The sequence below is a fragment of the Diplodia corticola genome (genome assembly GCF_001883845.1).
Source record: "Diplodia corticola strain CBS 112549 chromosome Unknown scaffold10, whole genome shotgun sequence".
NCBI classification, from domain to species: Eukaryota; Fungi; Ascomycota; class Dothideomycetes; order Botryosphaeriales; family Botryosphaeriaceae; genus Diplodia; species Diplodia corticola.
In genome coordinates this window covers 124,121-149,175 of record NW_017971489.1, presented here as the reverse complement: position 1 = coordinate 149,175, position 25,055 = coordinate 124,121, and the positions used below count along the sequence as shown (strand labels likewise).

Genomic DNA, 25,055 nt, shown 5'->3' with positions numbered 1-25,055 from the left:
CAAACAAAGAGATTGTGGGGGGAAAGGTCTAGAGACCTGCAGTCAAATGTGAACAAGCACATGTGACACAAGACGTTGATTTTGGGTTTTTCTGTTCACGTTCCCCAGTGGCATATTTTTGGAAAGCAGTGTCTGGTTGTTCTTGCTTCTTACCCTTCTAGCCTGTTTTCTTTTCCATTCTTAGGCGTGCGTTCGTGGCTGGGTAACGTGGATGATTGCACGAGTGGTTCTGATTTAGGGCGGCATTGACAAATATGCCTTGTGCTTCCGTTTTGATTGTTTTCTGTCAGGTGTCAACGTGGGACAACGTCCGCATTCGAACTCGGTTGGCAAACAGAGAAACGACAAATCAGACTGATAGAAGTAACAATACTAGCATCCTCTGCGGCCGTGAACTGCCAAATGAACTATTTTCAGCCCTTATAATTGGCATCAAAAGCAAATACATCTATAGCATGGTAATTAGGTGCGTGGCAATGCGGCTCTCGTGTCACTGAACTTCTGTGGCTGGCTGAAGCTCATCCAGACCGGTGAGTGTGAACCATCTTTGCCCGCTTTACTTGCAGATCGTTGTTTCGAAGTTCTGTCTCTAATACCCTATCTCCCTAAGCGCCATTTTGCATTACCCATGTGATTATCTTTGAATGGTCTGGAACTCATCTCCTTGAATTGTTTCAACGCAATGTATAAATTCAACGGAGATTTGAAAGCTACATGGGCATAGAGTCTTATCCAAAATACCTACTGTATTAAATTATAATCATAGGTTTCGCTTTCTTAATAGCTTTGACTGAAACTTAAAAATTTATGTCTTGATTATTTTTTCCGTCTCTCATGCTGCCATTGGAAAATGATAAAGGCTTCCATTAAACAAGACGTAACTTAACCCTAGAGTAGCCCCACGCCGCTTAAGAAAAATCACTGGGAAAAACCCGCAGATAGTAGACTCTTCCAATGTTTAGGATTTGCTAATACAACGCTTGTCCATATAGTATCCCGTTCACAATCTCTTCTATAAATCTAAGCCGGCGAATTTGCGGTCCAATATCTATCAAATCCCTAGTGGATACAGCCCCGACAACACCCAAGGCTCTTTAATAGGCAAAAATACTAAACTTTATGACACTAGCTTAGTTCAGTTGGTCGTTATCGTGATCAACCAAAATGCTTGCATGATGTCATTGTCAGCGAGCGCCGAGACGCACCATCGTGTGCCGAGAATCCATCATTACCACTTCTGACAGGCATAGAAAATGCACGAGGTTGAGCAAGTGAGATTGATACTAGCAAACGAAATTCCGTTCTTTATCTCAAGGGGGTCTAGCTTGACCTAAGTTTCAGCATAATATGCCAGACTGTCAGCATGTCCGCTCCAAATGCAAGCTTCACGCTTAAAAAATCAAGGAAAGCAGCTCAACACCGGCCAAGCACTTTCGCAATCGTGCTCCTAAGCTTGTCGATGGGGCTGCAGCTCACGGCAGCCTCGGCACAGGGCTCGAGGCGCGGGTGGCCCCGCATGCAAAGGAAGAAAGGTAAGACAACGTGGATTCCCGTCAGTACTATTGGCCAAGTATTATCGTCGGCGGCTACCTGCGCAACTGACCGGTCATGTATGCTTACTGTGCGTATCCGATAAACCGGACTGGCTCAAGAAAAAAGACCCCTGTTCCTTGTCTCTCATCATTGCGAAATTCTCTAGTGCCCTCGTCATCCCTGGCGACAGGTACGGAAGAAGTCAAGGAAGCTACTAGTATAGGACAGGTTTGCTGCATGTAGACATGTGTGAAGACGTCATAATACATGCTCAATAGGAGCAATCAGAAACATTCATTATCAATGTTCGGCTGTCACAGATTAAACCATATGAAGTAGTGCTGGAATATGTTATGTTCCTTGCAAATGATATGACTGAAGTAAGCAAGAATGGGCGTTAAGTACATTGGAAAAATTAAGAAGAGTATACGCTCTGAGTGATGACGGGGCGCCTGCCGATGCTGCTGTGTGGGGGCTGAGTCACCCACCACGTTGAGATGCAGGCGCCTCAAAAGGGAATATGCATGTGCGTGGAACTTTGGACATCTGGGGATCGGAAGGAGCTGTCAAGGTCACGCCTGGAAGGATCGTCTACGGTTTCAGAAGAACTGGGTTGGAAAAGCTTGGTACAAGCGAAAATGCGTTCCTCCAGAACCCCCCTCAGGTTGCCAGCTGTCATTTCTGACTCTTTCTGATTTCCTCCATCTATTTACATCTAAGGTCCGCTCTTACCTTAGTTTCTGCTTACATTACTCCTCATCGCCCTCACAGCCTCCAAAGTCTTGTATAGGAGTATAGGAAGGAATTCCACAAGCAAAGCATATCGGCGAAACCGGCCCTTAGGACAGCGGAAAAGGCATGGTTATGTGGTCTCGTGGCCAGCACGTGCCATTGAAAGGCGTCGACGGTCTGTTACTCCATGTTACGCTCGGCTGATCAACGATGCATTAGGCGGCGCGCCTAAACAGAGTATTCGGGCCACCTCGAAAGGATGTGTTTACGCTTGCCCTGCGTTCGCATACCGCAGTCGCAGAGTATCTCGAAACGCACTGTAACCGCTTTGTACGCGCGGCGAAGGATTCAAAAAGCAAAGCATGGCTTTGAAGTCGTCAAAATAGAGAGGAGCATACGGCGCTTCGTCGGGCAAAGAGGGCGCGGGCAGAAAGGTAGGCCTGAAATCAGCCTTTGCCGCTGCGTGGCGCCTCTTAGGGCTCGGCCTGTGTACAGCCACCCTCGTCACTTTAGCCCGTATGCTTTTGGGGCGCAAGCCATCGTGGGATCGAACTTCAGTTGCCCGAGCATGTGAAACTGTTTCGATCGTGTGTATGTGGAGCGTAGGAACGGCGGAGTCCTCCACGGGTGCGCCGAGCGCTTGCCCAACGATGGCGACGGAAATGGTCTACTTCAACGCCTCAAACTCCGTGGTTGGCGACAAAGCTTTGATTGCCACAACTAGTGTCAAAACGAGGTGAGGCTTGAGATTAAGGTGAAGAGGCTTTTTTTCCGACGTTCGATGTTCTCCACAAGGAGGCATCCCAGGTCATGCATGCTGTCCGCCACCAGATTAGTGGCGCCTACCTCGTGGTCCAATCGCAGTTTGTTCGAATGAGGAGCTGTAGCTAGGTTGTAGCTACAGTGATTTCCACGGCGAATCCAATCAACGGAAACTAGAGGCTGATGAGACGATTCCAACGTTCCCACTGAACTTTAAGCTAAACACATTTCATGGTCAGCTACAACCGGGCATATATCAAGACACAACAGCTTTACACTTTTTTAATCTCATCAATCAGAGTCGATAGGTCGCGCTGAAACGGCCTGTAGGAGAGTCAGTTGACCCACGACGACCCCTCAAAGGAGTCTTACCTCAAACAATTGGACGTAAAACGAGTTCTATGCTCTAACACTTGAAAAACACTGAAGGCTTGACCACATCTAGCACACAAAAAGTCTACTCGAAGTAGCCGGGGAACAACCAGCTCAGCTTCTCTACAGCCTCCTTCTTCCTGCCTTCGGGCTTGGTGATACTACCCGAGAACTTGGACTGGTTCTCAAGGTGCTTGGCCAGGACCAAGTCGCTGTGCTCCTGGGCACTCAGCGCATCCAGGACGGCTCCGATGAAACGGCGAGCGTTCTCGCTGTTGGCCTTCATGTGGCCCATGACCATCTCGACGTTGACGTCCTCGGTCGTGTGCCAGCAGTCGTAGTCGGTGGCCATGCAGATCATCTGGTAGGCGATCTCGGCCTCGCGGGCCAGCTTGGCCTCGGGCAGCGCCGACATGTTGATGACGGTGCCGCCCCAGCTGCGGTAGAGGTTCGATTCGGCACGGGTCGAGAACTGCGGGCCCTCTGTGTAGGGCAAGGAAGATTCGACGTCGTCAGCGCTCAAGAGTCCAGAAGGGCAAAGGCAGGAACGGGGTAACCGCACCCATGCAGATAAGCGTGCCGCGGTCGTGCAGGGTGACACCCTCGCCCTCCAGGCTGTGACCGCACTTGCGCACGACCTTGGCGACGCCCTCGTCGAAGGGGTCGCCGAAGCCGACGTGGCCGACCATGCCGCCCTCGAAGAAGGTGAAGGGGCGGATGCCCTTGGTGCGGTCGATGATCTGGTCGGGCACGACGAAGTCGCGCGGCCGCACCTCCTCCTGCAGGCTGCCCACGGCGCTGAAGGCGATTATGGTGCGCACGCCGATGCTGCGCAGGGCGGCGATGTTGGCGCGGTTGGCCACCTCATGCGGCGCCAGCTCGTGGTTCAGGCCGTGGCGCGACAGGAAGGCCACCGGGATGGGCTCGCCCGTCACCGGCGACGGGTGATGCAGGATGGAGATGGGCGACGACGGCTGGCCCCATGGCGTGTCGACATTGAGCGTCGCGGCGAGCGTGAAGTTCGGCAGCGACTGCAGGCCGGTGCCGCCAATGACGGCAATATGCACCGGGTCTGGCAGAGAGAAATGGTGTCAGCGCAGAAAATTGGGCAATGGCGCGATTGAGCAAGTACCGGCATAGGAAGTAGCGACGTTGGCCATGATTCTCTTCGAGGGCAGGAAGACAGAACGAGTACTGCGTGACTGGAAGAGCGAGCGGCGCGCAAAAGAGCGTAGTTGGGCTGGCATGGGCTTGGGACTTCAGAAATTCTGATGCCCCGCCAGCCCGGCATGACGCCATGCAGGGATGCGGTGGACCCAATGGAGAGCCCGTGCTTTCCCGCTCAACACCATACTGCCCTATCATCACCATCGTGTCCTCCACGTTCTACTGCGCGGCATTGTCATAGGGAGGAGGTGATACCTGAGCCATGATAGCGTTCATGAAAACACCTGGTAAGGTATGCTGAACTGGGCTGATAAAGCAAGAAGGGACTATTCAATTATATGCCGACTTTGTTGGGGCATTGCTGGTAAACAAAAAGCCATGGTTTTTTTTTTTTGGAAGAAGAATGAGCTTCGAATGGTGATAGAACAATAGAGGCGGTTATCCATCTACCTTGTTAGTCGATACCTTCCCTGAAAAGACCTATTAGTAGCATGAATAATGAAAGAATGATCGATACCCAACGAACTGAAATCCTTGTTGCTTGTGAGGAGTTATCTAGAGATATAAATCTGCAAGGGACAGGATTTGATATGGTTCTTCTCAAGTCCTCGTCTCCGGGAGGAGGCTACAGCGGCCCGCTAACCATTGCTCCATATGTCCGTATGTTTTGTTACAGAACGCTATCGGACAAACTCAACGCCTCTGTTACTATTTTTGGCGTACACCTTTGGTCTGTTAGTTACATCAACAAGCCGTGGCGAACCGCAGAACGAACCTTCGTGGGCTTCCAACGCCACTGCGGCGTGAACTGGGAGACGCACGTCCACCCGTTCTCTTGCGGCCCGTCCAATTTGCGGCAGGGCGAGACCGGCGGCTCGGACGGCAAAAAGTAGTGGTGGCCTCGTATCCGCGTCATCTTCCGAGTCAGGATCGGCCGCAACATATTGAAGCGTTGCGTGCGTCATCACCCGCGCCACGCTTCGGCGATTCACCCAGAGCACGTTCACTTGCACCGCCATCCCATTCTTGCTTTGCTGCGACAAAATAGCGCCAGCCTCGCTGCAAGCCTTACACCCCGGTCCCGAAGACGCGCGCGCAGCATGCTGGTTCGTGCATATCCGTCAGGCCTGCGACCCTCAGCTGTATAAATCGTTACATCCTTCCTGCCGCTCTAACCGCTCTCTACTCACCCGTCCTACGACCCATCCACGACAGTGCAATCCCACCACTCTCCTACGCGCCCGTCCCTCGTATCGCGAAACAGGTGCGTGCTGTACCACAGCCCCGCAGCGAGCAACAAGCGCTTGGCCGCAACGCTTCTCGCTTCTTCCGCCCGCTTTCGCTCTAATTAGTGTTCCGGCGTGCTGACCTCTCGCGACAAGCAGCGCCTGCATCCTCCCACACCTTGCTGCGCCAGTCCCTCCGATAACCGCCCTCCGCCACTTCCTGAGCCCACCCTATCGCAACGAAAACCCCGCTACTACTAGCCACCATGCCCGGCTCCTCTGCCACCAGCAGCACCGCTTCCTCGATCTCCAAGCCCGTCAAGACGATCAAGACGGGCTGCCTCAGCTGCCCGTGCGGCGACGATGGCGAGTGCACCTGCTGCTTCATTCCTTGGTAAACAGCCCCACTCCCGCCCCGAGTATATCGCCTGGACCGCCTTGCTGACGCCTTGCTCTAGTACCGTGATGTAAAGTCTAAGCCATGCTGAAGCGTACGACAATGCGAACCGCGCACGCGGTAGATATCCAACATGAGGAGAGGAGGGCTGCAGCCTCTATAATCACTGTACTCTGAACAAGGCACACGAAAAAGCGGACGAGCGAGGGGACGCGATGATAAGGCGGCAGACGTTTATACCCAAACACGAATAGGCTTGAATGTTTTTCTTCTTCTTCCTTGGCTTTGAAGGGCTTGCTCATTGGATTACTGCTTCATGTGCCACTATTAGACGAAGCGTATCGCACGTCTTATAATCTCTTAAAACAAACAAGATGATTGCGCCTCGAAGGATGCTAGTCGCCACAGAATTTAACACCACCGGATCCCTATGCCATACTGACGAACAGTCCGAGCGCCTCCTCGACCCAAGGAATAAACTCCGCTCCCATATCCATCATTATGTATCGTTCGATGCGCAGTAGTGTTGCGTGCGCCTGCTCACATCACCGTGCAGGGGATGATGCAGCACGAGCAGTCGTCGCCGCACCAGCATGGCACCTTGATGGGCTTCGTGATGGGCTTGGTGACCGAAGTCGCGGTGGAGGAACTGGACGCTGTGGAACCAGGCATTGCGAATTGCGGTTGGTGATGGTGGTGGCGTAAGCTGCCCGATGGCTGGTTTTCCGGTACTTGAGCGGGGAAGTCGACGCGCGTTGGCTTGAGACCTGTACCGTGGCGTTAGCCCGCGCGAAAGGGTTGAAGGATGCTGGTGCTTACGATGTAGCAAAAATGGGCGGCGACTGCTGGTAAGGAGATCAGGTTTTGGGCCGAGAGAGAGAGAGAGTGGTGAGGGCTGGGTTAAAGTTAAAGTATGGGTGTGCACGCAACCTTGTTGTGGCTGAGGCCTGGAGATACGTACAGCGGCTATGACGTATGCGGGGATGCTAAACAGGGCGCCTGGATTGGCAGGACCAAGGAGTGGACGATTCGCGAAAACCCTTGCCGCAGTTGCGCCAACTCGCGTCGAATTGCTTATCGGATGTATCCAAATTGTGTTTCCAAATTACTAGTAGTCTCTAATTTCAGGGAAAGGTAGGGTCAGAGGTCGAGAACTATGCTGATCTAGCATATGAAGGAGGCAAAATTATTCCATTAGCAGTTAATGCGAGGGTATAGACCTGTTGTTGTTCACGCCTTCAGGAAAGAACAGAACAGTCTAAAAAACATAAAAAAAATCCGCAATATCCAGTGTGCAGTCGTTCATAGGGTAAGTCGTGACTAGGAAAAACTCCAAGGCTCAGATGTCCCGCCTGCAGCCAGGTTAACAGTCAAGCAGAGAAATTCAGAATTGTAGAAACTCACCATTTCATCTCCCCAGAGTCCGTATAAGGGGTTTTGACCGCGTTCCTGTCTGCGAACGGGTTGTCTTCGTCCTCTTCCTCTTCCGGCTCGCTCTCGCTCTCCTCCACTCTCTGCTTGCCAAAAGGCGTGGGGGCATTTCCAGGCCTCGGCGGCTTCGGTGGCGGGCTTTCTCCAAAGTTCAGGCCTGCCATCTTTTCGGTTGCAGCGGCCGTAGGCGAGGTCGGAGACCCTGGTGAGCGCACAGAGCGCGCCTCGGTCTCAGAGTCACTGTCATCTGAGATTGATTTGTCCATAATTTCATACGACATAAGGGCCTTTACGAGCTCATCGTTAGCGCTCAACAAACTGCCAATCCACTGGTCCGACTCAACGAGCTGGATGTAGCGCAGAATTTGCCGGCGCAGCTGCTTGCAGTTGTCGAACAGCTTGACGACTCCGTTGTTCTCCGACACACGCTGCTGCTCGCGGTTGATGAGCTGAAGGGCATTCAAGAGGTTGGTGCTGGCCACGGATGCTGCGGCTATGGTCTCCATCATCTTTGGCTTCTCCCTTTCGAGGTTGAATGGCTGCGACTTGGACTTCTTGTGCTTCTTCTCTCTGTGGCTAAAGAAGGACGAAGACGTGCTCACGGGCGCAGCAGGCGTGAACGAAACCTTTGTCGACGAAGTTGCAGCGCTGGAAGAGCTGTGAGAAGGGCGACTGTCGGTAATGGGTGAAGACGGAACGCTATCGGCGTCGGCTTCAGTCTCCTTGATCACCTTGGACTGATGCGGCTGGGGCCTTCTCGTTTGGGGCAGTTGCTTGTAGAGTGCGGCGATTCTTTCAAGGCCCGGCTTGCCTTTGTATGCAACAGCCCATTGCCGGAAAAGAACGTTGCATTTCGCCCGGACATCGGCGTCGACCATGTCGTCGCGAGCGAGGATACGTAGCCGCTCAAGGAGGGGCTCGTCAGCAAATGCACGCTGGAACCGCGGCCCAGCGTTTTGAATCAAGCCATCGAGAATAGTCAGCGCGCGAAGCTGGCGGTGCACGCTGCCATATTTCCTACGGTGGCGTCGTCAGAAATGAGCTAATCGTCGAGGTTTTGAAACGTACAGCTTTTTGCGGATTGCACGTGCGGCTTCCGTCGGGCCTGACTCTTGAATGCGAATAACCTCGACCAGGTCGACAATGCCCGCCAGGTCATTCTCGTCGTACTGCTCGCTCGTGAGGCGGTCTATCTGGACCGTTACAGCCGAATACGGCTTCTTCTGCAGGTAGTAGAACGTCTTCAGCAAAATGTACGTTGCGGGGGACGACATCGTGGATAGGGAGGTTAAGGAGCAGGGCTGGAAATGAAGTTGAGGACCCAGTGCGGATCATAGCATGACTCGCTATTGATAGTGTTGATGGGGGCACGAAGAGAGGAAAATTGAACCCCGCGCAGCCGTTTTCCAGGAGAGACCGTGCATATAGGATACGCACATGCCATCGCCATGGTGAGGGGCTGAGGCCAGGTGCCGAAGGTTGGAGAGGAGGTACCCACCGAGCCGCTGAACATGTCGAAGGACGGATCGTGCTTTTCTGTCTCGGTTCAAGAACAAGCGAAGCAGTCCGTTCACGCCGTAGGACTATGTTTTTTCGCTGCCGCCCACTCTAGAGAAACGTCGTCAGTACACGATGACTCGACGAGGGGGGGAGCGCCCGGCGAGAGTGGGCGATGCGGTGTTGCGGCAATGTGGCGGTGGGCAGGCGATGCGCAACACCCCGGACGCATCGACTGGCAGCGGGAACGTGTCGAATGGGCGTACCTTGACGGGCGACGGTGTCTTTCTTTGAGCGACAGGCTGCAGCAGTCGCGTGCGTGCAGAGTCAACCTCGGCGCGGACGAGGATGCTGGCGCGGAATGCCAGCACGTGCAAGCGGCGGACGGGCGGCGGCCAGGCGGTCCTGGTGGGAGACGCTGCGGAAGCACGGAAAGAGAATTTCAGGCTCGGCAGACGATCCGAAGTGAGTGTCCCGTGGTGTTGTGTTTCGGGCTGCGAGAACGCTGCTGCCCCACCACGAATCAGTGCCTCCGTCATCGCCGGCGCCGCCTGGCCGCCGCGCCCACCTTCCTTCTCATCCCCGCACCTTGTACCCAGTTCCTTCTCTCAACCGTGCACGTCTCACAAATCCAGAGTGCAAAGCATGAGTCCAGCTGACCAGCCCCCATCAAGCAAGGTACCGGCGCGACCACGCCCCTGCAGCTTCCGGATCGCGCGCGCTTTCCCGCGCTGCAGCCGCTGATCACACCGCGCTGATCCCGGGCATGCCTGCATCGACAACGCCATCCGATGCGTGATCATCCATCGCCTGCAGCTTGAAGTGACTTCTGCGAAATAATGCCCCACAGCAACTGGGGTTTCACTCCAATCAACCGCCGCAAAAGCCCTCCAGAGTCTGAGCTTGCTGCGCCGACTCAGCCTTCACAGCAGAACCAAGCAGCTCGCCGGCGAAGGAAGAACCCGCTGATTCAGAAGTACCTCTCCCCAGGCAAATCTGCGAGTGCGTCCATGTTTGAAAGAGCTGCGATATCTCATGGCGAGGAACCTCAGGTGAAGAAACGAAAGACTATCAAGCACTCGGAAGGAGACGGAAAGAACCATGGGGCGACCGGAAACCAGGCCCGGCCCAAGCCGAATACCAGCGGAAGACGGGTGGTTTCTGAAGGCATGCGAACCAGCAAGCCGTTCGCGTTTTCACCCATTAAGCCTAACCATCCTACCTTTAATCCGAGGTCTGCTGCGGACAAAGTCGTGGCATCCAGTGGCATCAATGACCAGCGCCCCGAGTCCATTTCCAAGGATACACCTGCCAGCTCGAATGCCTTCAAGAGTATCATAGGTGACACCATATCTGTAGTATCACCTCTCACGTCAATGGATATCATCTCTGCGCACCCAACCTCTAGCTCCACTCTCGAAAATGTGTCGGCATCACAGCAGACCTCTTGCGACGGCCTTCAAGACTATAAGGCTACTAATGAGAACGGGAGAAGTCCAGCTGATCGCTCCGACAATGCTGGGGACCTACAAGCAAAATACTCTAACCACCCTCTAGGCCACCTGTTTTCCTCTACTACTCAATCGCAACACATACCTAATCATCAACGGGTGCACAGACTGGCCCGCAATCCACAGCTTGGCACGATCGTTGAGGAAGCCGAATCAGATGCACTCCCAGCGACTCACGACAACGATGGCAAGTGTAGTATATCACCTCCAGCCAACTATCTCAAGACGATAGAAGACATATCTGATGGTTTCGATATGTTTGATGACGGACTCTCTGACACTGACCTTTTGTGCCTTGTGGACGCGAACGAAATCCAGCTACCACAGAAAGATGAATGCGGCTTGTCAACATCCAAGTTTGCTGCAAGAGGATATGCAGATGAAGGCTGTCCCCAAGCAGTCGACTACTTGGACATGGACGGATTTTTTGCAGAAGACCTGGAGTTGTCTGAAGACGAGAATGTCAATGCCATGGAAGCAGCAGATGCAAGTATAGGCACCGCAACGATACTGAATCAGGTCTCCAGCAATATCCAAAAGATCCAAGCGACTCCAACCACTCTTTTCTCGAGCTGCGCGGAAGCACAGAATGCGCAATCTCCGGAGCACAAGCCTGTCCTCAGGCCACCTTTCCCAGATCGTGCGCAAGAGCGATCACCGATCCTTGGGCTTTCAGGCGCAACCTCTCTCCGTGTGTGTTTTCGCATTGGCGAGGCGCTCAATGTGGGTATCCAAGCAGTGCGCGAACGTCAGTCTGTCGTTATCGAACTCTATGCCAGGGTCCGCTGGGCATTCAGAGAGCCCCGTTCTGTCAAGCAACATTTCATCTTCATGGATCTCTATCATGATCGTCCGCCTTACCTTGACGGGACCTACGATGGTTGGAAAGGCGTTGAGCTCTACGAACACGACAGCGGTAGATTCCTGGAGCGGTCGGACCGCCCTCTGACTTGTCGGTGCGTAGGAAAGCTGAAGCGCGACGGTAAATCCTGGAGACTGGTGATCGCTAGCATCTGGGAGGCCTCGATAGACGATGTGGAACATGTCCTCAGAGTCATCCAATCGTAGTGCGAGACTTCATCCGGACCGTCTCACTACAACGGTGTGTATGGGTCGCCTCGTCATTGGGTCCACGCAGTTACACTGGCCAGGTCTTTGCGTACATGGCTGGTGGCCCCTGCTCCGGCCGCTACCCTGATTAGCAATTTACCCGGGGAATCTGTTGAACGTCATGAACGGAAAGAATGGCAAATGACGGCTTTGCTTTGCTATCTACTTACCTTATGGTTCTTTGTGCAAAGGTGTCGACGGAGCGTGATGGCTGCGTGCTCAGAGCAGGGCCCAAAGCGTCCGCCTGCTATCTTTGGGCTCGCTTACCCTTCTGTCTAGCAGGGTTGCTGGCGGCTATTGCTGGGATGTGTTTGGGCGGACTGGCGGGTGGAATCTCAAGGAAAAGGCTCCGGTGGCAGTCGGGTAGATGAGACATTCGAATTTCAACAAGAAAGGCCAGGGTGGGCTTGGTCTGGTCAATGGTCCAGTAGACCAGCAGAGCCATGGTACACGTCACGTGGTGGATCTGCGGCAGAGGGTTCCCGCAGGGCTCCCACGACTGCTCCCCCTCCGGGCCCTCTGCCTTTCGAATCCCCTTGAAATGCCGCTATGCCCTTCAATGCAAGCCGTGCCAGATACCACCCGCTCCGGTAGCAGCATACGCCACGAATGGATGCCGAAGAAATTTCGCCCACGTCCGCCAGCAGCTCCATGACGCAACCGTCAGTACGAGCGATGCTCGCCGGCTCCTTCAGCAGCCAGAGCGCATCCCACGGGCCAGAGAAGCGCGAGCAGGCCGAAGGTGAGAAGGGCGGGCTCAGCTCTGCGTTCCAGGACGAAAGAACGCCTTCCGCGTCGCCTTCCAAAAACCGGTCGCTCTCGGACTCGCAGGCCCCCAAGCTTTCGCCCTCGCCCAAGATCGTGTCGAAGCGCGCGTCCAAGGACGATGCAACCATCAGCACCCCGCGCACCCCGCGACGACCCGACTTCATAGCTCGCGGCCTCTCGCTGCAGATGCCCCCGCGCGACCCGAATCTTGGACTCCAGACACCGACCCAGTTCAGCCGCGTTCCTCTGTCGCCTCAGCTCGACGCGCGAGACACCTACGGCACCCCCGCCACCGTCCTGCCTCGGCATTCCCGGGGCCTCGATTTCGCGCGCGCATGTACGAATCTGCACCACTCGACACTGGCGGAGCAGTCTTCTCCTGACTCCTCGCCGACAATCACCCAGAAGGGCATGATGATCCCCCAGCGGAGGAGCAACATTACGTCCTTCGCACTTGACTCTCCACACAACGACCACACCCGCTGGCCCGGCATGCACCACGAAAAGAACAGTCTAGTATCGAGCTCACTCGGCAGCGTCAACATGCTGGGCTCCGACTCCTCCGACAGCGACTCCGACGAGGACGATCCCATGGATCCCGACGACAACGACGACCCGATGGTCATGACGCCTCATGTTCTCAAGCTCGACAAGAATGCGGGCGGGCCTTTCGGCGCGCCGCCCAATGTGGCAAGCCCGGGCGGTGTTTGGCCTGGCGGCTTTTCACCGAGTGGCCCTAACTTTCTGCAGATACAAAGAAACAGGCTGAAGAAGGTGCGAAGCAGGAAGAGTTCAAGCAGCGCAAGCGGGCACAGCTCTCTAGCCAGCCCAGGCCCCGGATCGCCTCCCGCAGGCAAGCCGTTCGATGGAGCCAACGGTGGGTACTTCGCTCGCGAAGCTGTCATGAGGAAGGCGGGGTCTAGACGCGAAAGCTTGAGCGTCGTCGCCAACGACTTGACCATCTCCTCCGGCAACGACAGTGGCGACGAGGCCGGCATGCCAGCGCCCACTACTCCCGGCGTCGTACGCCGAACCGTCGTTCGGCGCGGAAATCTTCTGGTGAGGACCGACCGGCTGACGTCACAAGCTCGCTCATGTTCGCTAACACACCCGCAGCCCAAGTCTAGACAGTTCGGTCGCATCCGCGCAGAGCTCCTCGAAGAGAGTGCACCGGTCGATAGCGAAGTCAAACGCGAAGCCGAGATCATCCGCCAGGTCCGCGAGAGCGATGACCTGTCTACAACCGGTCGCGAGGGGTCCATCACCGCAAACTCTTCGCCAAGTCTCCTTCCTGCAGTGCCCGGCCTGAACGACCTTGAGGACATACCAGAAGATGCCGGCATGGATATGGAGCTTGCAGCAGCTGCCGCGGCCAACGGAAAGGGCCTGTTTGGGGCCTTCAACCTGCAACCGTGGAAGAGCGCCGAGAGGCCATCTTGGAGCAACCACGACGGTCGACACACCCCGCCACCTCCCTTCCTAGCCCGCGGAAGCTCCTCTGCCATCAGCGATGATATCAACATGGATTCTCCCGTCGCTTCCATGGCGCAGTACCGGCATAGAATGTCAACCACGTCTGACATGAACAAGGATGATGCCTTCTCTCGCGGGTCAACACCACAGCCGATGATTCCTCCAACTGCTGCTGAGGGTCTGAAGAAGAAACGCCGGAGGGATGACGACTTTGACGTCCATTCTATAAAACGACGGGCTGTATCTCCAGGCTTGAGTGTCACCAACAGTCCTGTGCTATCACAGTCGCCGCAGCAGAGGGAGGGGGTTTGGGGTCCGAACAAAACGAGTAGAGAGGGTTCGATCGCTGGCAGCGTTCCAAGCGGTGGCCATGCTGCAGGAGAAAGATCCAACAGCGGAGGAAGCACAATGTGCGCCACTCCGAGCTTGGGACCGAAGAGGGTCGGCTTGCAGGGCATGACGGATACCAACGACGGACTCATGAAAATGAGTATCGAATGATAGCGCGCGCTTTGCTCTAAGCTTTGTACGAGTACGGCGCAACAGGGATGGATTACGGAACGGCGTTCGGGGACGGGCTCAGGGCTGGACAATAGCGAATTATGATATCCTCGTGCTGCTGGGTTAAATTGGGGCGGTCTGTAACTTCAATCAAGCAATTTTCATAAATGTCTACCACTGCGACTTGTTGCTCTTGTGACGGCCGTCTTGGTCGTAGACCCTTCGCCGGGTAGTGCTATAGTGAAAGCGGTCCCTGCGGCGGTGCCCGGGGGTTTCAACACCACCGCCGACCCCGCGACGATCTCCCGCAACTACAACAACACAGCTGCATCCCTGAGCTCGCCAAACCTCTCCTACGCCCTTCCCTGTCCCGTTCAGTCCCGCAATATGGCAGCCAGCAGTGCCGCATTGGGCTCCTTCGTCGAGTCTGCTCCGCCAGGAGAGGTTCGTCCAGCGCTCTGGCCCCTCCGTCGTCTCGCAGCTAACCAGCCTACAGCTCTCCAACGTTACCGCCGGTGCGATCGCAAACCCCCAAGCATCCCGAAACCTGCCCAAATACTCATCTGAATTCGATCCGTAGCCATCAAGTCCATTACGGGCAGCGACGACGTCTCGTCCCTGGCCCCCGCCTACCAGAAGTACAATGAGGAGCAATTCGCGACGACCAAGCTCCCTGGCGGCAGTGAAGCTGTAAGCTCGACCCTCGGACTCACCAGCGCACATTGACGCCCTTCGTCACCGGGTCGCACGGCCCGTCTCTCTCTTTTACGAAGGCTAACCCCCCCTCCTCCCGGCAAACATCAGGTCGTCATCAGCCCGTACAACTCGCTCGGCGACGGCCGCTACTACGACGTCGGCGCGGCCTCGTCGTTCGCCTTCGACCACGTCACGCAAAAGGCGTCGGACGTGCAGTCGCACGTGCTCGAGTCGCCGCAGGCCGAGCTGGTGCAGTCGCTGCTGAAGGCGCTCGGCGCGCACGCGGCGGAACACTACCCGGCGGCAGCACTGGGCGTCTACCCGACCGAAGAGGACAGCAAGGTCGCCGTCGTGCTCGTCAGCAACAAGTACTCGCCCAGCAACTTCTGGAACGGCCGCTGGCGCAGCGCGTACGTCGTCGACCCGTCGGGCGGCGCCATCACCGGCAGCATCAAGGTCGACGTGCACTACTACGAGGACGGGAACGTGCGCATGTTGACGGAGAAGCCCATCTCGGCGAGCGCCGGCGCCGGCGGCGGCGCGAGCGATATCGTGAGGGCGCTGGCAAGCGCGGAGAGGAAGTACCAGGAGGACCTGAACAGGGCGTTTGCGAGCTTGAGCGAGGGCGCGTTCAAGGGCTTGCGCAGACAGCTGCCGATCACGAGGCAGAAGATTGAGTGGGAGAAGATTAGCGGATACAAGCTGGGTCAGGACATTGGTGGTGGCAGCTCGAGGAGGTAAGACACATTTCCCGTTTGTTGCGAAGGGAAACTTCTGGCTGGTACAGCGGAGGGCGGCCTCTTCGCTTTCCTATCTTCAGAAGACCGCCGGTCAGACGGACAAACATATATGGCAGGCAGCTGATGTGACGTGCAGTTGAACGGAACAACCTAGAACGGTGTAGAGTGCCTGGCAAATAACGGGCTCGGGAGGAGAACAAATATATTCTCTTTTCAGATCACGCTCAATGAGCACAAATTCCAGCCGATCGTGTCTGTCGCTGTTTGATTTATATACTGCTTTACCAAATAATCCTCCTCTGCAGCCCTTGTTCCGGCTATATGCCTGTGCCTATAAGCAACTGGAACGGCTATCAGGGTATGATATCAATTTTGGAAATGTACTAACATCCAAAGTTCCAACTACCTGCGCAAGGAAGCGTAGTACTGTGCTAGCTGCAGAACACAGGAAGCCAAAGCTAAGATTTGGGTAAGGCACTTGTGCTTGCGTTCAGCCTCCGTTCAATCATCCGCTGATTGTAGACTGTCATGGGGCCATGGGGTGTGATAGTTTCCGCTCTCTGGGACCCCCCTCTGCCTTGTGTATATATATATATGTATGTATATATGCGCTGCCGGCTTCTACTTCCGTTTCGGTCATTTCTTTGAAGTTGGAGTTGATTCCGCGATGGTCATCTCTCTAGGTTCCCGGCGGTCGTCCTTCCAACCACACCCCCCACACCTCCCACCCCGAACCCGCCCCTCCGCACGCACCTCCTGCCTCTCTGGGGCATTAGGGTGACGTATTACTGTCCCGGCCGGTAGTTTTTCGGGTCACTGGCCGCGATGTGCTTTGGTCTCCTTTACTTAAAGCCTGGCTGCCACCACTTCTTCCTTCTTCAACTTCCTCCGACCTTCAACTTTTTTCCGACAATCTCCGACAGAGTCACTTTCGCTCAGCCTTTCACTCGCTCAATCGACACTTCATCCAATCGTAAAAGGCCCACCTGCTAGATTCGCCAACCCGTGCACTAACACTCTTTAGCAGAGGCACTATCCCTCGATCTTCCACCCGCGTAACCAGCCCCTCACGCAACCTATAAAAGGTCACCTACTCCACCCGTCAACTGGTATCCACGTTTCACTCCTCTATCCAAGTAGACATGCTCTGACCAACCGACAGGTGCCTTGATCATTTCTGACATCCACACAACTCGTACATACATATACTACTTACCATGTCCCACTCGACTCAAGGCCAGAAGATGAGCGATTCTCACGAGCTTGGCTCGTCTAGTATTACTCAGCAGACAGTATACCACCAACCGGTTACCGCAGAACCTACGGTCAACTCAGATCCAGAGGCTCAGGTCCAGGATGATAGCATGACCGGGGTCGTCAGACATGACAACGACATGAGAGACATCACACAGATTGAGTCCATGCCAACAACTGAAGAGCTATATTCAAGTAAGCTAGAGTACCTGCCGACGACAGACCCAAGGACGTGGCACAAGCGGGGCCTCGAGGGTTTGGTCGACCGTCAGTTTCGCCTCTTCCGCGAAGACAACGTCGGCATCCTGAGGGATTCAATCAGGAGCTATCTCAACATCCCCTTCACCTGGAAGCGCCATTCTTCTGCCGAGTTCAATGTGTACCACAATGTATTGCTTGACTCGGAACTTTCCTTCGACCTACACGGAGGCCTCGTCTTCTCAATGCGACTCCCTCAACCACAAGAGGCCCACGCATTGACTCCGAGTGAACGGTACGAGTGGTGGGTCAAGAAACAAGGCTTCCAACACGATACCCTCGTTTGCCTGTGGAGCAAGGACATGGATCTGATGTTCGCTTCCGTCGGTCACTACAAAGACCACAACCTGCTGAAGAACGACTACGGATCCGACAAAGCAAAGATCTTCTTTCGGCCGTTCGAACAGTCAGCTCGATTCACCAGCTGGCTCTTGAGAAACGCCAACCAGAGAGTGGAGAGGAACTACACGTTGTTGGAGTTTCCCAACCTCTTGACGTGGAGTTTTGCCCCTCCTCTTCGAGCCCTGAAACAGATGAGCACCATGTCGGACACGCCCTTGTCCACTGCCTTGGAGCCATCCGAGCTGCCTAAACCGATCTGGATCCACCCTGCACATTATGCAATGGGTGATGGCTTCAACTTCCAACTGGGCAAGACTGTGGCAGGTGATGGTCAGGGTGAGCTGGCCGTGTCCGACTTGTTCGAAAGCACCGCAATTCCAGCTGGCTCAAGCCTTGATGATGGCCAAGCACGTGCCTTCCTTCACGCGCTGAGGCACCGCATCGCACTCATCCAAGGCCCGCCTGGTACTGGCAAAAGCTACACAGCTGTCGCAGTCATCGAAACCCTACTCCGGAGTCTTGACGGCGATATATCTGGGCCAATCATGTGCGTCAGTCACAGCAATCGAGCTCTTGACGGTCTCCTTGAGAAGCTCCTGAATGCTGGTGTTGGCAACATGATTCGTGTTGGTGGCCAGTCGAAGTCCGACGCTCTTGAAAACATTAACTTGGATGTTCTGGTGCGGAACCAAGCGCAGCTTCCAGAGGACAAGCAAGCCATCACCAAAGCTGCAGGAAAATTCTTCCGGAACAGCAAAGGTATCCGCTCGGATCTGGCCAAGCTCGCTCGGGTGGACCAAGATGGTGAGAGGGAGCAAATATGCAGCGGGATCAAGAAGAAGTTCTCGAAATGGACGGAGGCGCAGCAGGAATACAGTGCGGCTATGGAGCGCCATCCTCTTGGCATTCTACAAAAAGCAAACATCATTGGCGTCACAGCAGGCGGAATGGCTGTCAGGCGCGAGCTTTTTGAGAAGCTCGATTGCAAGGTCATCGTCTTCGAAGAAGCTGGCACCATTCCCGAGGCCCTTGTTCTGACGTCGATAACGCCGAGCATGGAACACTGCATCCTTATTGGCGATCACTTCCAGCTTCGTCCTAAGGTCAATCGCAAGGAGCTGGAAAGCAATACCAACCCGGATGCTGCCAAATTCGGGTTCGATGTGTCGCTCTTGGAACGCCTCGTTCACTTCGGTTTCCCTTTCGAAGTATTGAACACACAGTACCGCATGCGTCCTGAGATCTCTCGGCTTAGTAGAAGTACTCTCTATCCGATGCTGAAAGATGCCGCTGCAGTCCAGCACCTTTCCGCGGTTCCTTCGCTGTCCGAGAGGATGTTTTGGTTCGACCACCAACATCATGAGTTGAAATTGGATAAGACAGCTAGAGTCAATGCGTTCGAGGCTAGGATGATTGCGGGCTTGACCAGGCACCTCACATCACAAGATGGTGTTCATGGAGACACCATCTTAATCCTTACGCCGTACGCTGCGCAAGCCAAGGCTCTCCAGGAGAAGATTGAGGGATTTCACCCCGTCGAGGTCGTTTTCGGGAAGGACGGCAGAGACCAGCAGCCGAACGATGCTGCATCGGGACGAATTCGCATTGCCACTGTGGACAGCATTCAAGGGGACGAATCCGACATCGTCCTGCTTTCCATGGTTCGAAGCAACGACTGGGAGGGTACCGGTTTTATCAAGTCTGCCAACCGTTCCATCGTTGCGCTGAGTCGAGCCAGGCGTGCCATGTTCATCTTCGGAAACATGAAGATGCTTCAACAGGTGCCCTTCTGGGCCCAAATCATCTCCAGTCTTGACGAGACCAGCAGCATTGGTACTGCTCTGGCAATCGACTGCCCTCGACACCCTGGGAACACGATCCACATCAAGGAACCGGCAGACTTCGGCAAGCATTCTCCTAATGGAGGATGCGTCGTTTCTTGCGGCAGGCTTCTTGCCTGCAACCACCGTTGCCCTGAGTTGTGCCACAGTGATCTGCTGCATGACAGGACAATCTGCATTCAGCCATGCAGAAGCATACTGGACTGCGGGCATCCCTGTGCTAACATTTGCGGGTCTGCCTGCACAACGTACTGCGAGGTGCGGATCCAAAATCCGAGAGTGATCCTTCCGTGCGGACACAAGGCACCTTCCGGACTCCAATGCTACAAGTATCAGGACCCGGTCCTCCTTCAGGAATCGTGCTCGGCATCCGTCGAGGTTCAACTTGACTGCGGCCATAAAACCCAACGCCTTTGTTCTGAAGGCGACGTCACATTCTGTCGAAGCACTTGCGGAAAACTTCTTCCATGCGGCCATAGTTGCATCGTACAATGCCACAAGGGCCATCGTTGCCCGCCGTGCCAATCACCCTGTGAGATCCATTGCCAGCACCAGGCCTGCTCCAAGGTATGCAGCGAAATTTGTCTCCCATGTCTGCACCCAGACTGTGCCGCTTCCTTGCAGGTTGGGACGAAACAGTTTGTCATGAACACTCGCTCCCAGTACATCAAGCTGGCACACGAAGCAGTTCAAGAAATCCGCAGGCTGCAAGCATCCCTCCCCACAGCTTCCGCCAACCTAAACAAACGCTTCTCCAAGAGCGCCACCATCACCAGCGACGCCGCAGGCAAGCGGACCCACATATCCAAAATCCACCGCCTAGCCGGCCGCGACGGAAGATACAAGCACGTCGTCCGAATCCTCCACGACATCAGCGCCACCTTCCAACTCGCCAAAGCCGTCGAAGCCGCCATCCAGTCCGCCTGGGACCACCACCACCACCACTCGTGCCAGCCGCTCATGAATCCTCCCACCACCACCCCCACCCCCCAACTCCAAGAACGCCTCCTCCTCCTCCTCCTCTCCGCCCGCCTCGAAATCGCCGCCCTCTCCGACTTCCTCACCATCCGCTCCCACGCCGGCGCCTGCGACCCCCTCACCCTCGACTTCCGCTTCTGCCGCGCCCGCTGCGCGCACGTCTTCCACGCCACACACGCCCGCTCCCTGCCCGGCCTCTCCGTCGAGGCCGACATCCTCTGGGCGCAGTGGCTCGTGCTCGAGCGGAGGGCACCACCCGCACCCGCACCCATTCCCGACGTCGATGCCGACGAGGCGCGGTACCGCTTGCGGCGCGCGGAGGGGGCGCTCGATCCGGAGGCGGTGGGCGCGTTCATGGACGGGGCGCATTGCGTGGGGTTGTTGGGGGAGGTGTGGAGTGCGGAGGGGCCGCTGGCGAGGGAAGAGCGTCGGTGGAGCGCGGATACGGGTGTCCGGTTGGATGGGTTCGTGGCGGGGGTGGAGGCGATGGGGAAGGAGGTGGAGGGTGCGGTGGCGTGGGAGATGTGTGAGGCTGGGCACTATTTCCCCGTGGCGGCGGCAGGTGGTGGAGTCTGTTCGGGGTGTGGGAGGCGGGCTTGGGATATGTCGGCCATTGGAGGTGCTGGTGAGGAGGATGCGCTGATGGGGGAGCGCTCTGGTCAGGGTGCGGAGGATGAGATGGAAGGGGTTGAGTCTCTGAGCCGTAAGTTCATACCCTTTCGACTTCACATGGGAACAGCTGAATTACAACACAGATTGAAACCATCACCGGGAGATCTCATCGGGGGCTTTGTCGCAGCCGTATCACTGAGCTCGATATATAATCGTGCAATATCCAGGTGTCGGATCGTGCGGCGTATCGTGCTGGCTGGACAACTATTCTTACGTTTTGTAATAGGGCACGCTTCGAGCTCAAAAAGAATACGGACCCGGCGGGTGAAGACTGGACTAAGCAAGTCTACCACCCTCACTAGAAGAAGCTCAGCGCAACTATGCATTTGAAGGTGAACATCTCAAGAGGCGACATAGCGGAGAGGTGGAACTATGTTTTGGATGACTTGGGTAGCTTCGGTGCCATCTTGATAGAGGCTAGGATAGGGTTAAATAATGTATAACACCACGAAGCACGGGAAAGGGTCTACTTGTTCCAGAGTGTTGTCAGACGTGACCTCTTCAGAGCGCTTGAACGCTGATCCGATACAACAACGGTCCTGCCTGTGGCGCAAGTACAAAGGGGCTGAGGTGGTGGCGGCGGCGGCAAATCCGCGCCCAAGAGCGGTTCCATGTCTTTGGTCAGCGTCCGGCTGGCTGTGGCGCTGAGGGACGTTTTTAGGGTTTACGGATGGCCGTTGTTCCCAAACATCAAGTTTGACTGCTCCTCCCATTTTGTGATCATGATGCTAGCGCTGCCCGTTGAGGGGCCGCGATGTTCTCCTCTTATGCTATGGTTTTTTTTTTTTTTTTAAAATCGCCAAATTTCAACACTCTGGCAACTTTACCACATCCACACCCCCAATCCAACCCACTCGGGAACCACAATAAGCTATTCCTCGAATCCTCCCAGAAGAAAAGGGTAATAATGCCCCTTCCCCCCCCCTGAATCAAAACGTCACAACACTCGCCTCCAACACGCCCTCGCCCCCAATCAAACTCCTCACCACCTCCTCCCCCACCGGCCCATCCACGCCCAAAATCATCAACGCCTCACTCGCCGCCTCCTCCCCTCCACCCTCCCCCGCCCCTCCCTTCTTCTCTCCCTCCTGCTGCTGCACCAACGGCGCGACGATCATGCTCGATATATTGACCCCGGCAGCGCCGAGCCTGTTCCCCACGAAGCCAATCTTGCCGCAACTGTCGAAATTGCGACAGATCAGCATGGTCCCCTTGGGCACGAAGTTCGCCGCCGTCGCGAAGCGGTCGAGGCGCGAGATGTGCGGCGTGTTCGCCGACACGAAGCCCTGGATGACTTGGTCGTCGGCACCGACCGCGTCTGATCCCGGCTCGTCGGTGATGGCGCTGTCAGCTCTGCGATGCTGCTGCTGCTGCTGCTGCCCCCCACCGCCCGTATTGCCGCGCGTGAAGCTCGGCCTCACGCCGCCGCTGTGGGACACGGACGAGGCGCGGCGCGAGGGCCGCGCGCGCAGGGTGATGCTGCTGGCGAAGCCGGAGCTCGCTTCGCCTTCGTCGTCGTCGGCGCGGGCGCGGCGCTCGTTGATCAGGATGCCGCGTTCCTTGGCGACGAGCTCGGCGTTGACGATGTTGACGTTGGGGCCGCCGCTGCCTTGTTCGGTGATGGGGCCGAGGAGGCCCTTGATGAGGGCGGCGAAGAGGGGTTTGGTGGTGTTGAGCGTCGCGAGGTGGCCGTGGTAGGTGAGCTCGAAGGTGGTGCGGAAGGATGACGACGACGACGACGAGGCGTGGTGGCGGCGTTGCTGCGCGCTGTAGTGCTGCGTGTACAGAGACCCCATCCTCTCGACGAGCGTGACGAAGGGCTGGAGGGTGCGGTATTCCTCCGGAAGGATGAGGGGCGCGTTGACGGCGCTGCGGGGGAGGTCGCCGGCGAGGATGGCCGTGACTTGTTCGCACACGTCGATGGAGACGTTTTCTTGGGCTTCGACTGTTGAGGCGCCGAGATGCGGCGTCGCGACCACCTTTGGGTGCGCGACTAGCTGGGCTGCTGGAGAGCCTGGTGCAGGCGGTTCGGTGGTGAAGACGTCGATGGCTGCGCCGGCAACGGTGCCGGCTTCGAGGGCTGAGAGCAGCGCCGCTTCGTCGATGACGCCGCCGCGGGCGACGTTCAGGAGACGTGCGGTGGGCTTCATCCTGGAAAGCTCCTTCGTGCCGATCATTCCCTTGGTCGAGGCTATCAGAGGCGTGTGGATGGTGAAGAAGTCGGCAGCAGTGAGCAGCTCATCCAAGCTGTCCTTGAGCTCGACGGATGCCGCCGCTGCTATCTGAGCATTGGCGTATGGATCGTAGGCTATGACCTTCATGCCAAACCCGTTGGCGATCCGGGCAACGGTAATTCCAACTACGACCATGTTAGATTAGGGGTTGTCCTGGGCAGTTGCTGCTTACCTTTGCCCGCTCCTACGATAGCTAGAGTCTTGCCCTTCAGTTCGATACCAACAAGTCTGCTGCGTTCCCACTTGCCCGCCTTAAGGCTTGCGCAAGCATCACCGATATTACGAGCCACGGCCATCATCACTGCGATATGTCAGCAAAGTCAAAGCAGTGGTTGGGTTGACGAACAGGCAATGGTATGCTCCGCAGCGGCACCAATATTGCCGCTCGGGCTGTTGACGACGATGACACCATGCTTCGTTGCGCTTTCAACGTCTACCTGGTGCGAGTGTCAGAGTGTTTGAGCCAGAGCCTCGCGGTTGGGGGTTGGAATACATTGTCAACACCAACGCCAGCCCTGGCAACAACCTTGAGCTTTGTTGCAACTGACAACAGATCGGCGGTGACCTTCGTCTCGGAGCGCACGATCAAAGCTTGGTAATCCGGGATTATCTCTTTGAGCTGATCTGGAGACAAGCCCTTCCGTTCGTGCACCTCGAAGTTCTCTTGAAGCAGGGCAAGTCCGTCTGGAGAGAGCTTTTCGGGAACCAGGATTTTGGGACGGGGCGTCTCCGCACCGTTTGAAGGCAGCGTCGGCATAGGCATTGTCACACGCCAATGCCCGATATGTGATCAAAGAACAAAGACGAGAGGGTACAAGAAGGGTGACGGGCTCGTCGGAGCGGCGTATTTGAGGCCAAGAGTGTTTTGGGAAGAATGTCCGTCAACGGCGGCGGTCCCTGGAGATCAGCTGAGACCTTGCGCACATCTCGACGTCTCCGTCAGGTCCGGGAGGGACGTTTCGCAGGTGTACTTACCGCATCCGGTAGAGGTCCTTACCCCGCTTCCGTTGCCCCACGCCGCCGCCGGACACCACTGGTCGTTGCAAGCCACCAATCATGCAGTCACCCCACGCGCCTGCCATAAACACGTCACGCTTTTGATTGCAGATGCCACACAGCTGTTCCTGAGCCAAAGAGGAGCCGTTCAAGCACCCTGTTGTCAGTTGTCTGTGATACACCCATGTCGCCACTGACATACAGTGCAGCGGTGATCGGATAGGCGTAACCTGCTATTATCCAATGCTATTTGGTTACTTGGCGAAACATGACGACTGGCTGGGTAAAGGCATGTCTTGTGCAAATGGTTGAAGCATCAGTCCCAGAATGTTTTTTTCGCAGCATAAATGCCAGGGCAGGACGGGCGAATGCTTTGTCTCCCCCAATTATGCCATTGACGGATAGTTACCAAACCATTACGTCTTTGGCGATGTAGAAAATGCTCGAGGAAGCCCAAAGATGGCACCCAAATCTCTCTCACCACAGCGGTAAATGTTTCGTTGTTTCAGTCATGTCGGTCGTTTTTCAGATCCCTATACAGCTTCGCTACGCTCCATGTTACTT

At 55.8% G+C, this 25,055-nt stretch overlaps 6 protein-coding genes across 6 annotated transcripts; 3 read left to right on the top strand and 3 right to left on the bottom strand.

Annotated features, from left to right (window-relative positions):
* Positions 1-3,484: 3,484 nt before the first annotated feature.
* Positions 3,485-4,559, bottom strand: BKCO1_1000055 (5-methylthioadenosine phosphorylase; the record flags this gene model as incomplete). Its single annotated transcript, XM_020269410.1, has 3 exons — positions 3,485-3,882; positions 3,962-4,471; positions 4,532-4,559. 3 exons carry the CDS (start codon positions 4,557-4,559, stop codon positions 3,485-3,487), a joined length of 936 nt encoding a protein of 311 aa, XP_020132960.1.
* Positions 4,560-7,589: 3,030 nt separating this feature from the next.
* On the bottom strand, positions 7,590-8,894 carry BKCO1_1000054 (vhs domain-containing protein; the record flags this gene model as incomplete). The annotated part of the gene is made up of 2 exons (XM_020269409.1): positions 7,590-8,637; positions 8,689-8,894. The coding sequence occupies 2 exons, from the start codon at positions 8,892-8,894 to the stop codon at positions 7,590-7,592; spliced, it is 1,254 nt and encodes a 417-aa protein (XP_020132961.1).
* A 1,062-nt stretch (positions 8,895-9,956) lies between these two features.
* BKCO1_1000053 (uncharacterized protein) lies at positions 9,957-11,696 on the top strand (the record flags this gene model as incomplete). Its single annotated transcript, XM_020269408.1, has 1 exon — positions 9,957-11,696. The coding sequence occupies one exon, from the start codon at positions 9,957-9,959 to the stop codon at positions 11,694-11,696; it is 1,740 nt and encodes a 579-aa protein (XP_020132958.1).
* Positions 11,697-12,347: 651 nt separating this feature from the next.
* On the top strand, positions 12,348-15,917 carry BKCO1_1000052 (f-actin-capping protein subunit alpha; the record flags this gene model as incomplete). The annotated part of the gene is made up of 6 exons (XM_020269407.1): positions 12,348-13,565; positions 13,623-14,469; positions 14,698-14,924; positions 14,977-14,995; positions 15,061-15,170; positions 15,285-15,917. 6 exons carry the CDS (start codon positions 12,348-12,350, stop codon positions 15,915-15,917), a joined length of 3,054 nt encoding a protein of 1,017 aa, XP_020132959.1.
* Positions 15,918-17,133: 1,216 nt separating this feature from the next.
* BKCO1_1000051 (nf-x1 finger and helicase domain protein) lies at positions 17,134-21,349 on the top strand (the record flags this gene model as incomplete). The annotated part of the gene is made up of 4 exons (XM_020269406.1): positions 17,134-19,901; positions 19,948-20,143; positions 20,236-21,292; positions 21,345-21,349. The coding sequence occupies 4 exons, from the start codon at positions 17,134-17,136 to the stop codon at positions 21,347-21,349; spliced, it is 4,026 nt and encodes a 1,341-aa protein (XP_020132956.1).
* Positions 21,350-22,190: 841 nt separating this feature from the next.
* On the bottom strand, positions 22,191-24,258 carry BKCO1_1000050 (d-3-phosphoglycerate dehydrogenase; the record flags this gene model as incomplete). Its single annotated transcript, XM_020269405.1, has 4 exons — positions 22,191-23,620; positions 23,668-23,796; positions 23,842-23,932; positions 23,989-24,258. The coding sequence occupies 4 exons, from the start codon at positions 24,256-24,258 to the stop codon at positions 22,191-22,193; spliced, it is 1,920 nt and encodes a 639-aa protein (XP_020132957.1).
* Between the last annotated feature and the right edge of the window lie 797 nt (positions 24,259-25,055).